The sequence below is a fragment of the Perca fluviatilis genome, chromosome 14, assembly GCF_010015445.1.
Source record: "Perca fluviatilis chromosome 14, GENO_Pfluv_1.0, whole genome shotgun sequence".
NCBI classification, from domain to species: domain Eukaryota; kingdom Metazoa; phylum Chordata; class Actinopteri; order Perciformes; family Percidae; genus Perca; species Perca fluviatilis.
Genome location: NC_053125.1, coordinates 4,421,379 through 4,435,205, shown reverse-complemented (window position 1 = coordinate 4,435,205; position 13,827 = coordinate 4,421,379). Strand labels below are relative to the sequence as shown.

The following is a 13,827-nucleotide window of genomic DNA, read 5'->3' as shown; positions in this document are numbered from 1 at the left end:
ATGGGAATGACTTGAATGGGAGTGTGTGTAGTAGTATCAATATGCACACATCACAATATACACAAAACAGGACACGTTAATAATCAAGACGTTGGAGTCAAAAGAACATGGAAGGACATGGATGTGATATGATACAACGATCAACTATAGATAGTGTATAGTAACAGGGGCGGGGCTAGAAGGGAGGCCGAGGGAGGCACCAGCCCCCCCTGAAATATGATTGCCCCCTCCCCAAATCCATTGGGCTAGAGTGATTTTCATTGGATCAGAGTTCTGTCACTTGGCTGCCTGTTCTGCCAATCTTCCCAGCCCTTGTCACATGACCAATTAATGTTTCCATGGTGACTATCCAAAATTCTGATACCATGGAACCATATGTCAATGCATGGAACCAGCACTGGATTTTTGGTGGCAGACTGAGCCTATAGAAAATGTGTTTAAAATGAAATCAAGTGAAACTAATAATGAATGTGATATTTTATTTAGCAGAATTACATTGTGTAATTAACTATCCAATATATCAATATTTCCTATATTTCTAAGCAGATTTTCTATGCTGCATTCTGATAGTCTTAATTAGCTTCGTAGCAACTCATTTGACAATGGCTTGAATGTAACGGACATTCATTAATATCAAAACGTTACACGCTAAAGCTTTAAATCAAAAATTGAGACTAGGTCAGAATTGTGAGATATTTTATCTGTTTTGAATTAAATCAAACATTTGACTTTGTTAGTCAAAGTTAGGAAATGCTAGGTCAGGATTATGGCACGAGAAAATAAGTGAAATTCTTGACTTTTCATCTTACAATCATGATTGCCATTTTCAACACTTTAGCTTAGCATGCTAACGTTTGCTAAATAGTACTAAAAACAAAGTAGCCTACAGCTGAGGCAAATAGGAATGTCATTGCAGGTATGTAGTTATACACCAAAGTATCGGACATTTTTAAGTTTAAATTATGACATGCTAAGTATATATTATATGATACGTCAAAAATATGTAAGTTTGCCTAAAACATAAAGGTAGGCTTAAAATAAAATAGCCATATTCTGGCTTTGTAAATCAGAATTTTGCATCAATTGTAATAAACCTGTATTACATGCTTATGCTAACCCTAACCCTTATCTCATATTTAATATGTCTTTGTTTTCAATTACAGTTAGTATTTTTCTTTCTTTTTGTATCACTCTTACATTTGTATTTGTTTTCTGACCGAAAAATAGCACGGACGAGGGCATAAAACTGAAGGTCGACACAACAGGACATTTTTTACAGTGTAGAGTGTCTTCGCTCATGCGTGATTTGATAACAGCGCCACTCAGGACTATCTGCACACAGACGCCTGGAGTGTGTCAGCGTATACGGACTGGAGTTGTGTGTGTGTGTGTGGGTGTGTGTGTGTGTGTCTGCCGGCTGGATCGATACACCAGCAATTAGTCAGCTCCAATTAGTTCCTATTAAACCAGTCAGCCAGCCAGTCCGAGTGTGTTCATCTGCTGCTGCTTTCTCCCCGGACAACAGCAGCTGGGATGTGTGAGTAGGAAGCCCGCCAGGCTCACCCACAGCACCCAGAGGTGTCTCCAAACATGGACAGGGTAGGGGTGTCATTCCTGGACCCTTTGGATGATTACGAGTTAATACACCGGATTGGGTGCGGCACCTATGGAGATGTGTTCAAGGTGAGTGAGAACATTTGCTCGTGTTTTCACCGCAGCACAGACAGAAAAAAAGAAGAAGAAGAAAAAAACTCAGTCAGGAGTGGACGTGTTAGTTCAAGAACAGAAATGTCTCCCTGCGCGCACACACTACAGGGTAACGTTATTTCACTTCCTGCCATCAAGGTGAAACCGTGTGTGTGGAGAAGTCTCTGATTAAATAAAGTGCTGCATGTGACAGGTTTTTGATAACCTGAGGGATGATATCAAGGTTATCAAAAACCAATCAAGAATGTATCAGGACTGATATTCTGATGATTGCCTCTGTAAGGGTTACATTGCCTTTTTCTCCTGCAGACCACACAATCAGCTCAATATCAAAGTACAATGTCAAAATAATGTTCACATTATAAGACAGAACAAAAATAATTAAAAGCCTTAAATTCATTTGAGGGATCTCTGGGAAATAGAGTCAGTATAAAGGAGATAGATCCAAAACTGTGTGTGTGTGTGTGTGTGTGTGTGTGTGTGTGTGTGTGTGTGTGTGTGTGGCGCGCGCGCGCGCCATTATTTCTTTACAATCACATTTTATTTAACCATTTCAACCCTTATAAACAGGCAGGTATTTTACAAAGCACAGTACCAGCCTGTTGCATCAGATGTGCCACAGGTTCATGTTTTCATAAGGGTGGCCAATATGGATAACCTCTCACGATGTTATTTAATATTGCAATAGTGATATATATTGTCATATATAAGTTTATAGATAAAATAACCAGACAGGAAAGTCTGTTTTTGGAAGAAATACATAATTAGAGCTGCAATGATTAGCAGATCAATTGATCAATTATTGCAATCTATCTGCAACTATTTTAAAAATCATATAATTGAATGTTTCAGTCAATTTTCAAGCAAAAATTTCCAATATTCTATGGGCCCATCTTAAAAAAATTGTGAGGATTTGCTGTTTTACTGCAACATATCTAACAGAGGTCAGACCAAATTGAAGGCATCAGTGTGGGCTATAGAATCTGTAAATGACATTTTCCCTGTTTTTTAACATTACATACACAATATGAGGATTAATCAATTCATTGAGAAAATAAGTTGGCAACTTTTTTTGATAATGAACATAATTGTTAGTTGCAGCCAATCACTTGATGGTAAACGATTAGATTTCACAATATAAACGAGATGGCAAAATCTCTGATGGTCTCTCTGATGATCACAGTATATACTGTCATACTGTCCAACCGATGTATTCAGTAGGAAACGGGCTCATGGCGTCTCTTTCTAACGTCGTGATTTGAGCGTCAGGATGCAAACATCCTGTGCTGTTAACCTCGCCCCGGTGCCTTGTGCATCCGCAGAAGCAACACAAGAATTTGCATTGTTTCTTTTTTTGTAACACCCCAGACCAAAAACATGGGGGACTTTATCATAAAATACAAATAACCCATTTGCTTGCTATAGAGTTCTTTACAGATTCAACCTATTTTACAAGGTTGTAAAAATTGTTTTTTTCCATGACAAGTTTCAGTTTGTGTTCAGCGGTTTGTTCATGACAGGCTTGCCAAACTGTACACGTTATGTTCTGGGCTAATCATTCAAACAGCAGCTTCGGAAACTGCTCTGCCCACAGATGGAGTAAAAACGGACAGTGTGTTAGTGTGTTAGTAAGGCCTCCAGGACAGCTTCAGCGCTCCTCAGATTCTTCAAATGTGTAAACTGTTGAGGGATGGACAGCAGACTATGAAGGCCATAGCATTAGCATAGCAGTGAGCCCTTGTGTCCTGTATTTGTTACATTTGCCACTCTGTACACACACCTCCTCTTATTTGTCTATAAAGTAGGAGCTATTGAGTGAGATGATCAAGCTTTCAGAATGAGATGTTATTTCAAGAGAAGCTTTCATTTGGCGAGTTTAATTTTTGACTTTGCTCCCTGTCTTCGGTTGTTGATCTTTTAAGTTAAGACCAAATCTGAGATAATATCTCTTTTTTAAATGTTCCTGCAGCAGTTATAACTCACTTTGGTGAGAAATCTGGAAGTGAGCTTACCAGCTGCTCATCTCTGCTGCAGGCTAGCAGCTCCAGGTTTTAGCCACTACTAGCATAATACATCCAAATTTTAGACTAAATTATTAGCGGTTAAGTTGCATAACTCTGGTAATTTAGGAAGAAGAATGCATGGAATAAAAAAGACAATATTAATAGATTTTGAAAATGTTTTGATAGTTTCTGTCATTAGTTCTTACCAGTGTATCGCTGTGTGTAGGCCGACTTTGTCCAAGGCAATCCCGCCAATTGGGCCCAAAACGTCCCAGTTAGAGAGTAATTGCCGTAAATATATATTAAGTAAATCTTTACAATCATTCAAGGAAAGAACCAAGCAGGCCTGCCTTGTTGCACAATCCAAATTTTCTTCAAAACCTGCCATTTTCAGCGTGTGAAAATAAGGGGCAAAGCCTAACATCATGCACCGGATGTCAGGCTTTATTCTTGAAATGTACTTCTGTTGATGCAGATTATGAGTCTGACAAAGTTTAAGAGGAGTTTAATGCTTAAGCAGTGGAGTACTCTTTTAAAGCTGCATTTATTGTATTTATGGCCTCTTGGGTCAGTGAATCAAACTGTAAACACAACGTTAAATTATCGCCTTATAAAAGTGCTAACATGTTAGCAAACTGTTGCTTAATTACACATCCAGTAGACACAGAGCAATCTCATTCATTTGCAGTTTTGTCTGATGAATATAGGTCCTATATTCCCTCTATTTTAGCTCTGGTTTGGTCTCCACCAACTCCTGAGGGAAATGCGTCTATGTTTACCATCTACTCTCTAACTGTGTCTGTCAGCTGTTTGCTGCTCAACAGGTAGTGTACAGAGCTTTTTCACTGAAAACAACTGCTGATGGAAATTAATTTGATGAGAGCAATAAAAATGAACCAAAACAGTAAAGCTGCTGGCTGTAAAACAAAAACAATGTGCAGAAAGACGCTAAAAAGCTCTTTAGGGGATTAGAACTCCACCTAAAAACTGAGAAACCCACAGTTGGACCAACACTGTTTGATTGACAGGGGATTCTTTTCCCCTTATGATGATGACAAACTGCAGATTAAGGTTGCGTCCGAAATCTCATACTCTGCGCATACTCAATATGTAAACTATAGTTCAACCTCCTTTTTTTCTTTCTTTTTAAGATAAATGTTTGGGCATTTTTAGGCCTTTATTTGACAGGACAGCTGAAGACATGAAAGGGGAGAGAGAGGGAGAACGACATGCAGCAAAGGGCCACAGGTCGGAGTCGAATACGGGCCTGCTGCATTGAGGAGTAAACCTAGTTCTGTAAAGGTGCTGTAGACAAGTAGCTAATGCTAATGCTAATGCTTGGTCTATAAAGTTAGCTAATTCTTGGCTAGCACACCCCTGTCTGTCTGCCTCACTCTCCCGGCGCTGCAAGGCTTCAGTCGGGATGAGAGCTGACAACAGCCCCGGCCCGGGGACACATGCACAGTCAGCCCCCGCCAGCTAGCAGCCAGCCACTATCATTACAGCAATCCAGACCCGGTCAGCACTTAACTCCGGTGCTAAGGACGCTAAAGGCAGTTTACTGAACCGTCGGGAAACAGACCAAGGCACCCCAGTCAGAACAGCAGCCATTCGTAACGTTACACCTCCGTTAGCGGTGTGTTCCCCCCTTTGCTTTTAGCCATCTTTACAGTTAGCTAAATTTACCTGACAAAAGGGTATAAGGCACCAAAACGACTAATACTAATAGTTATTTAAAGATGTGGTAGCAATGGATCTGGATGGGAAGGATAGGCCTAACTCTGGGATTTGGAAGCGATTCTGCCTTCTCACTCCGTGACACAAGTTCGTGGAGCTGAGTGTCGCGATTTCGGTTTCATATCGCATATCGTTACAGCCCTGGTAGAAATGTAAATTCCACTGGTTTCAAACTAAGGTTTCAGACATACTAAAAAAATCTCACATACTGTTTAAGCCTACTACATAGCATGATAGTATGCAATTTCGGACGCAGCCCATAACATTCTGATATGAGCAATATTCAGCTGACTTTGACAGTGGTTTTCTGAACCCTCTTTGCATTACTGTAACATTTGGACACATTGCAGCCTGTGTGCCCGCTGTGAATGGGAACTGCTCTACATACAGTAACAGACAATAGCACATTCTCACTGCTCCCACTTCTGCTGTTGGTGGGTTTGGTGGAACTGTAACTGCAGTAGTCAAGGGTGAAACCTCTGGATATGTGACTGTGTGGGCTTTCAATGGACTCTCATTACACTGCTATTATTCAGAGGAAACTCAGCTTAGAGCTCGTGTGTTTGTGACCCTTTATTTAGTCATCTTGATCTATGTCCTCCTGTGGCTCTGAGCAGCCACAGCCAGTCCGGATGGAATGTTTCTATCTTCAAGTGGTCTCTGACTTCAGTCTGGTGATGTCGGGGCAGTTCAAATGGAAGTATTATTTTTTAGCATGAAAAGTAATTGGAAACACCAGGCATTCAACCGTAGATCGGCATGACCTTGTTGCATTCAGCCATGGGTTTTACTGTAAAGATCAGGAAGGCAGCATCTCTGCCCCTTTCTATGATTCATCTCTTCATGGATTGCTGTTTGAATGTTGGTGTAAATAAGAATAGAAACCTTTGTTCTGTGATTCTGATGAAGTGACAGCCAACCCTGACTGGAACAGTTAAAGGAACACTGAAGACACTGTAGCCTTTTCACTATGTCCTATGTACTACACCGTTGATGGGTCACACATTTAGATTCCTCATTTGGATTTTAGCTGTGAGTAGGGCTGGGTATCCTTCAAAAACTTTTGATATTGGTACCGATACCGTGAATTCAATTGTTCATGAACAATACTTTTTTGGATACCAATTTTCAAAGTCCATTTTGACAAGATAAATTATAACATTGTACATTACTGTAAGTCAAGCCTCTCAAAATACAACAATGCACACGTGAGCCTGTGCGGAACATAGAGTTTTTCCTGTATGCCTCTACAACGTGTAACAGCCAATCACAAGCATTATACATCTTGGTACAAGCATGCTGCATGCTTATTGGCTCACCGACGAAGATGAGATTTACTCCTTAGGTATGGAAATTTGGTATTGAATGACATGGCATTTTTTGATACTCGATACTATGGAGGCAATTCGGTCGGTGCCTTAAAGTCCCAAAGTTTGGTACCCAGACCTAGCTGTGAGACATGGATGCTGAGCAGGTAGCAGCTGTAGTCAAGTCCACATTAGTCGAGGCCAAGACAAGACCGAGTCCAAAGAGGTTCAAGTCCAAGTCAAGACCGAGTCCAAAGAGGTTCAAGTCCAAGTCAAGACTGAGTCCAAATGAGAGACAGTCAAGACCGAGACAGAAAAAAAAAGAATCCTCTTCAAGACCACTTACTTACCTTGTTATAATTGATGAATTGTGAGAAACAGTATGTCTTCTAGAATTACACACTATAGGATCAAATCAGGCCATATTATTTACTTTACGTATAAGAATTTCACTTAAGTCACATAAAGCTAAAGTGTAACTTCACATTTTAGATGTTATTCTGTTGTAACAATACCATTCTGGACTGCCAATGGTAAATGTAACATAGAACAAGCAACATGTGTCACTAAAGAAAATGAAAATGTTCCCATTCATAAACTTATTTCTTGCCCTGAAGAATCCATAGTACAAAGTGCTCGCTGACATTGTGTCTGTGGCCAAAATAAAAAATAATTGATGCCTGATGATTGAGGTATATGACGCAGCTAGGCATATACCAGGCAACCAATGTTCTAGATGGATTTTGAAGTAAACTAATATCTGTTTTCTGAACGAGCGTGCTTCATCAATGGTTTTGTTTTGAAGGAGGAAGTTACTTTATAAAAAAGCATCCAATGGCCGAGTCCGAGACAAGGCCGAGTCCAAATAGTAACAAGTCCAAGACAATAGAGTCCGAAACAATAGAAAAACGTATCCAGTCCGGACTCTACAGCCCTGATGCTGAGCATAGAGAGCAGCTCATATCACTTATTGTGGAGGTTAATTACAAATTCCAGATTATAAAGCACTGTGAAAACAGCTTGTTAGACTGTGCACTGTGGAACCATACTTCTGCTCAGACACATTCACACTGCAGTAAAGTTACACTTTTTGTGCTGAGGAAGTAGTCTATAAGACGTTCTACTTCTGGGATTGTTCAGGTGCCGCCGGAAATTCCGCCGGATATCCCACACCTTTCGCTTTCTTTGTGTTGGCATTCTAAATTCTGGTCGATTTATGAGGACTATGTTTAACTGCTCCTCAGATCTCTGCAGGGTAAATCCAGACAGCTAGATAGACTATCTGTCCAATCTGAGTTTTCTGTTACACAACACTTACAACAACTTTTGAACGTACACATGTTCCACCAAAGTTCCTTCCCGAGGCTATTTTGCAGAGGCACCGTCATTTTGTCCGGGGCTTAGCGCGCATTGTATTTAATGCTGGTGCTAGCATTAGATAGATAGATAGATAGATAGATAGATAGATAGATAGATAGATAGATAGATAGATAGATAGATAGATAGATAGATATGTGAATGATAGTACGGTGTAGCTTGATAAAGTGATATAGTTTAGCGTGTTAGCATGGTTACACACTAAACTAATGTTGAACATAGTAAACATAACCTGCTAAACATCAGAATGTTAGCATTGTTATTGTGGGCATGTTAATATGCTAAAGTGTTTGGCTCAAAGCACTGCTGTGTCTAAGTAACATCCATTGACATATATAAAATGGACCAACAGATCCCGTTGCTCTGGACGGAGACCAGAGAAGTCTATTAGAAGCACTTTTCCGGTGAGCGCTGAGCGTTACTGCACAGCCTCCAACTGAGCTCGAAGACGTAGATGTGATGTGAGCAACCTGTCTGAAAGTTGTAAGTCTTCTGGTAGCTGTGCCAAGAGAAATCTCAAATCATTCCCAATCTTACAGAGATGGAGAGTGTAGGTATACAGTATGTGAGGAGATAACATGGGCACAGGCTAATTATTGCTAACTAAAATGCTAGTTAACATTTGTAATTAAACTTAAACAGCTAATGTGAGTTGAAACTGCCTGCGAACTTCTCCTGTAATTTCTCTACTGTGCGACAGTAAGTCGTGTGATTATGACACAATCGTTAGCCTATTTTTACAAAAACGCTTGCTACGGAGCCATAACGTGAGGTACAAGGTAATGGAGCCTTTTATACATTGTCGTGTTTCTTTAGAAATGAACAATGGACAAATAGAGTCTTTAAACGCTTCAGATGTAAAGTTATTCACTGTCACAGTGGCGCCAAAATGAATGGGAGTCAATGGAATGCTAACGGGAGGTGAGGGCTTGTTAGCATCAAAATGGCGCCATAGGAGCTACGCGTTCCGAGGAGAAGCTTACTCCCTTGGGAACATCACAAGCTTCTAGCATTGCTGTAGCCTCATCATAGTCTTGTTATATTAACAATGGATCAAATGACTGTGTGTGATATGAAAGGTGTCACTCATAGTGACAAAAGTATAACCCGACTCTACAGCAACGTTTAGCTCTACAGAGCTTATTAGCATCTTTGTGCTAAAGTTATAGTTATCTTTACTGTTCTGCTTCAGTGTCAGTAGACAGTTAGCAACTAGCTAGTGAAGAAAGGGGATAAGAGCTAAAAGAAGAGTAAATATTAGACTTATATTCATCAGGTGGACACAAACAGGATCTAAATGTAGCGTCATAAAGTCAGCAACCTGAAGCAATGTTTTTAAAGTTTGCTAACATTAGCCACCATAAGCTACTGGTCGAACCAGACCAAGTAAGGCCATAGCAATTAAACCCCTGAGTGTATTAGCTTTAGGGTGTGTTATTGCTTGTTAATTCAACTTATCATTTTGTAAGCTGAATAATTTGTTATTTCTTATTTCAAAAGTTACTTTTATGAGTGCAATATACTGTAACAAGCACAAGACTACTTTTCACACCTGTTATCGTGCCAGTTTCACATCAGTTTTAAGTTTCTATGTTCAGTTCAACGTCATGTTGGTGGGCCATTCATGCCGCATGCTTTACATATGCTTTCAATACTGAGGTGGTCTCATTATAAAGAAATTACAGTTGGCAAGAGGACGGTATATCGTTTTTAGCTCAGACATTTGGGTGCCTGATCAAAGTGCAGTGAAGCTTCCGCTCTAAGTTCGTATGTAACCCTAAACTGCTGTTATTTCAGGCTTGGTTATGTAAAAATCTACTCAGAGACGTTACTATCACTGTAGTCACAGGAAGCACTGCAGTAGAACAGGAAAGAAAACAGGAAGTGACTGCAGCCGAGCCACAGGTTGTGTTGAGGCGACCTGCTTATCCTATTGGCGGCTGCTTCATTTGTTGTGGATGCTTAGAGTGAAAAGCAGTCCATCTGACGTCAGTGCGGTCCCTGAATGGGACTGATACTCCCAGGAAGAATAGAGGAAGTTGAAAACACAATATAGCTGCTTTGAAACAACATCCACCATCACCTCTGATGTTGTCAAAATAATTTGGGTCACAGATTTCCCCTGACTGATAAGGATTGCTACTGGACTACTTTTTTTTTTTTTTAAGATGACTTTTTTAGGGCTTTTCCACCTTTTAATGGAGAGGACAGCTAGGTGAGAGAGAAGACATGAAGGGAATTGTCACAGGTCGGACTCAAACCCTGGACCTCTGTGTCGAGGCATAAACCTCCATGTATATGTGCGCCTGCTTTACCCACTGAACCAACCTGGCCACCTACTAGACTGCTTTGACAGTTATGTTTTGACTTCAGTATTGAAAGCTCTGGAGGCTGTACTGAATGAATGAATGAATGAATGAATGTGTCTACCTAAGCATTTGCTCAGATGCTGTTCAACTGTACATTACATTTACACATCAGGGTATGGAAGTGAACTGAAGTGAGCTGACTGCAACAGTTAAATGCTTAATTCATTGTTAAGCACTCAGTTGCTGCTTATCAGTGTGAAACTATAGCTTGGTTGTTGAATCGTTGATAGCAAATGAAAAGTTCAATGGGATTTATGTCAGAATGACTTAAAGCCCCTCTGTGTTGGATTTTAACACTTTGCCTTTTGCATCTCCTAGTGATCGTATCAAAAAAGACACTGTGGCTGACACCATCCAACCCAGGGACACTGATTTTAAAGCCCTGAAAGGCCCTACTGGAAATTTTTGATAAACAAAACTGATGCCATCAGAATAATTCAAAAGATGTTAAAGTAGAAGACATTTGAAAAGAGATGGAGTCCTATAATGAGCTTATTGATGCAGTGATTACCTCAACTCACCTTATGGGTTGACCAATGCATTGATAAGCCCAAATATCTAGATAGGCTGGTTAATGTTGTGACCTAACACAACTATCCCTCTAACCCCTAGAAGATAGCTGGATGTATGGTTATTTTATTTGTTATTAATCCAATTGGTTAGTATATTTGCATTTTCTTTAAATTATTTTATTTTTTAATAGTATCTTTTTTTACTATTTAATTTATTATCTATTCATGTTTTACTTATTCCTATGTTGTTGTTGTTGTATTCCTATGTTCCTATGTCATTATGCCAAACTGTAATGGATAATATAGTCTCGCATTGCCAGACCTTCCTCCACAGCGCTGTAACACAACAGAGAATTTTCTAATAAAAAAACTATAAATTTGTGGACGGGTTAGCTCAGTTGGTAGAGCATGCACACATATATACTGTATCTTTATTCCTCGACGCAGAAGGTCCAGGGTTTGAGTCCGACCTGTGACAATTTCCTGCATGTCTGCTGTCCTATCCATTAAAGGCGGAAATGCCCAAAAAATTATCTTTAAAAAAGAAAAAGAAAAAAGAAATCTGTAAATTTCAAAGATACTCGCTTATTTTTTCTTAGGAAGGCTTTCATGCCCTGAAAATGAGGGGCATCCCGTGAATGAAACGTCGTCGACGAGACTATGGATAATATGATTACTGAGAATAAAAATAAAGTTAAGAAAAAAAGATGTTAAAGTCACAAAGTTCTACACATAGGGGCTTTAAAATAAGCTAGTTTTAATTGTCTACCATTTGATCTTTTTTGCATTGCTTTTCTAAAGATGGTGATGTTGATTGATTAGTCCATCTGTCAGTTGGACTGTCCATTTAACACATGTCCAGTGCCATATGTATCAACAGAATACAAGCCAGATTGCCAGTAAATCTGCTGTGAATTTTCAGGGATCCAAGATGATGAATTCAAATGTGTTTGGTGACTTCCTGACCATTTCACTCGTGTAATAAGCATCACACAGTCAAAGAATAAGTCTGTACTAAGTGATACTGCTATCAGTCTCACTCTCTGACTCACCTGGGGCTTGTCTGGGACTGCCAGTAGGAAAGAGCTCCGTATGCCAATACTATTTGTATTGATTTCCGTGCTCTGGAATCAATACAAGGTTAAAGCCAAGGTGGGACAGCAGGCTGAACTATTTATAAGTCTTCATCATCGAGATAGCATACTGTGCAGTTGGATATATGCCCAGGTTTACTTATCTTAATGGAGCAGACATGGGCGGAGCTCCAACCATGACTTAATGTCTTCACACTCTATGTTTGGTCATGATATGATAGATCAAACAACAATGGACTTCATGCAAGAATATTTGTGTTTTTATCCTAAATCTCTCTTCCTTTTTGAGATTTGCTCAGAGTGTGCCACATCTGATTTGCAAGCCCTCATATCTGCACAGATTTGTTGCTTGAATGCAATGAATGAGTAAAAGTGTGTTCGTAAGTAAGAGGACGTTCATGACCAACAGCATATTTGTAAGTAAGTGTAGGTTCATTAGTAAGAGCGCGTTCGTAAGTAAGAGTACATTCATGAGAGAGTGCGTACGGAAGTAAAGACAGGGCCACCAACAGGGGGGGACACCGGGTCAGTTGTCCCGGGCCCTGGGTCTAGGGAAGGGCCCTCTAACCTTAAAATAATCTGCTGGGGGGACCTTTGGAGATCATCTTGTCCTGGGCACGAGCAAGACACACGGTAGCCCTGAGTAAGGGTACATTCACGAGTAAGGGTGCCTTCATAAGTGCACATTCATGAGTAAGAGTGTGTTCATAAGTAAAAATAATAATAATAGCTTGGATTTGGATTAGAGCCTTTCAGAGAACCCAAGGACGCTTTACATGTAGGCAAAACAAGTAACACACAAACTGAACGAACAAAACAACAAAATAAATAAATGGATTTAGTGGTGGCAAAGTTTGCCGGGAACAACAGTATTTATTAAATTGTTGGGTCTTTGTAAATTATAGAGTGTGGTCTAGACCTACTCTATCAGTAAAGCGTCCTGAGATAACTCTTGTTGTGATTTGACACTATAAATAAAATTGAATTTAATTGAATTTAATGAGTGTAAGTTCATGAGTAAGAGCGCGTTCATAAGCAAGTGTATGTTTGTAATAGTTATATAAGACTATGTATTTTGCTTCATTATTACAAAAGTAGCACACTCAAGGGAAAAAGATTAGTAGCTATACAGCTATCTTAAATGTTTTCTTAAGCTATTCCTAAATATCTTAAGTTCTTATATTACAGAATATGTGTTCCCTATTCAAAGAAATATCAGACATTTTGGCAACCAATTAGCCAACTAACTGATGCCAGTAAGATGTAAAAACTTGTTGAACTGTTAAACTCAATAAATGTGCTCACAACCAGCCTGGCAGAAAGTCTTGTAATGTAATCTAATGATTACTGCATATTGTTTTGGGGTTTTTGGAGGGTGTTGTCTGGCATGTCCTCTGAGTGTTGGGGTATGTTAAGTAATGCAAAACCATTATGCATTGCTGTGCAAAACACAATATGCCTTCTCTGAGGAATAGAGCAACTTGATGCCAGCTGTGTGAAGGCACAACATCCAGTCTTTCAAAACCACAACAGTGCGCTCTACCACAGCAGGGCTACATATATGATGCACATTCACCTCCCATCTGCTCTGTGGGCTGACCCCTCCCATGTGCTCTGTGGGCTGACTGCAGTTGTCATGAGCCAAGAAGCTTGTGAGAGAGGCATGATAATACTGCATGCAAAATAATGCAAAATAATATTTAATTACTTAAATTTATAAG

The 13,827-nt window shown here is 39.7% G+C and overlaps 1 protein-coding gene across 5 annotated transcripts in view; it reads left to right on the top strand.

The window, feature by feature from the left end:
- Window positions 1-1,322: 1,322 nt before the first annotated feature.
- map4k2 (mitogen-activated protein kinase kinase kinase kinase 2) overlaps window positions 1,323-13,827 on the top strand; it is a 52,101-nt gene continuing 39,596 nt past the window's right edge. For all 5 annotated transcript variants that reach the window (XM_039823073.1, XM_039823069.1, XM_039823071.1 and 2 more), the window contains exon 1: window positions 1,323-1,683. In XM_039823073.1, coding sequence (XP_039679007.1) covers window positions 1,591-1,683 — 93 coding nt within the window. In that variant the 5' untranslated portion in view covers window positions 1,323-1,590. The remainder of the gene's footprint in view (window positions 1,684-13,827) is intronic.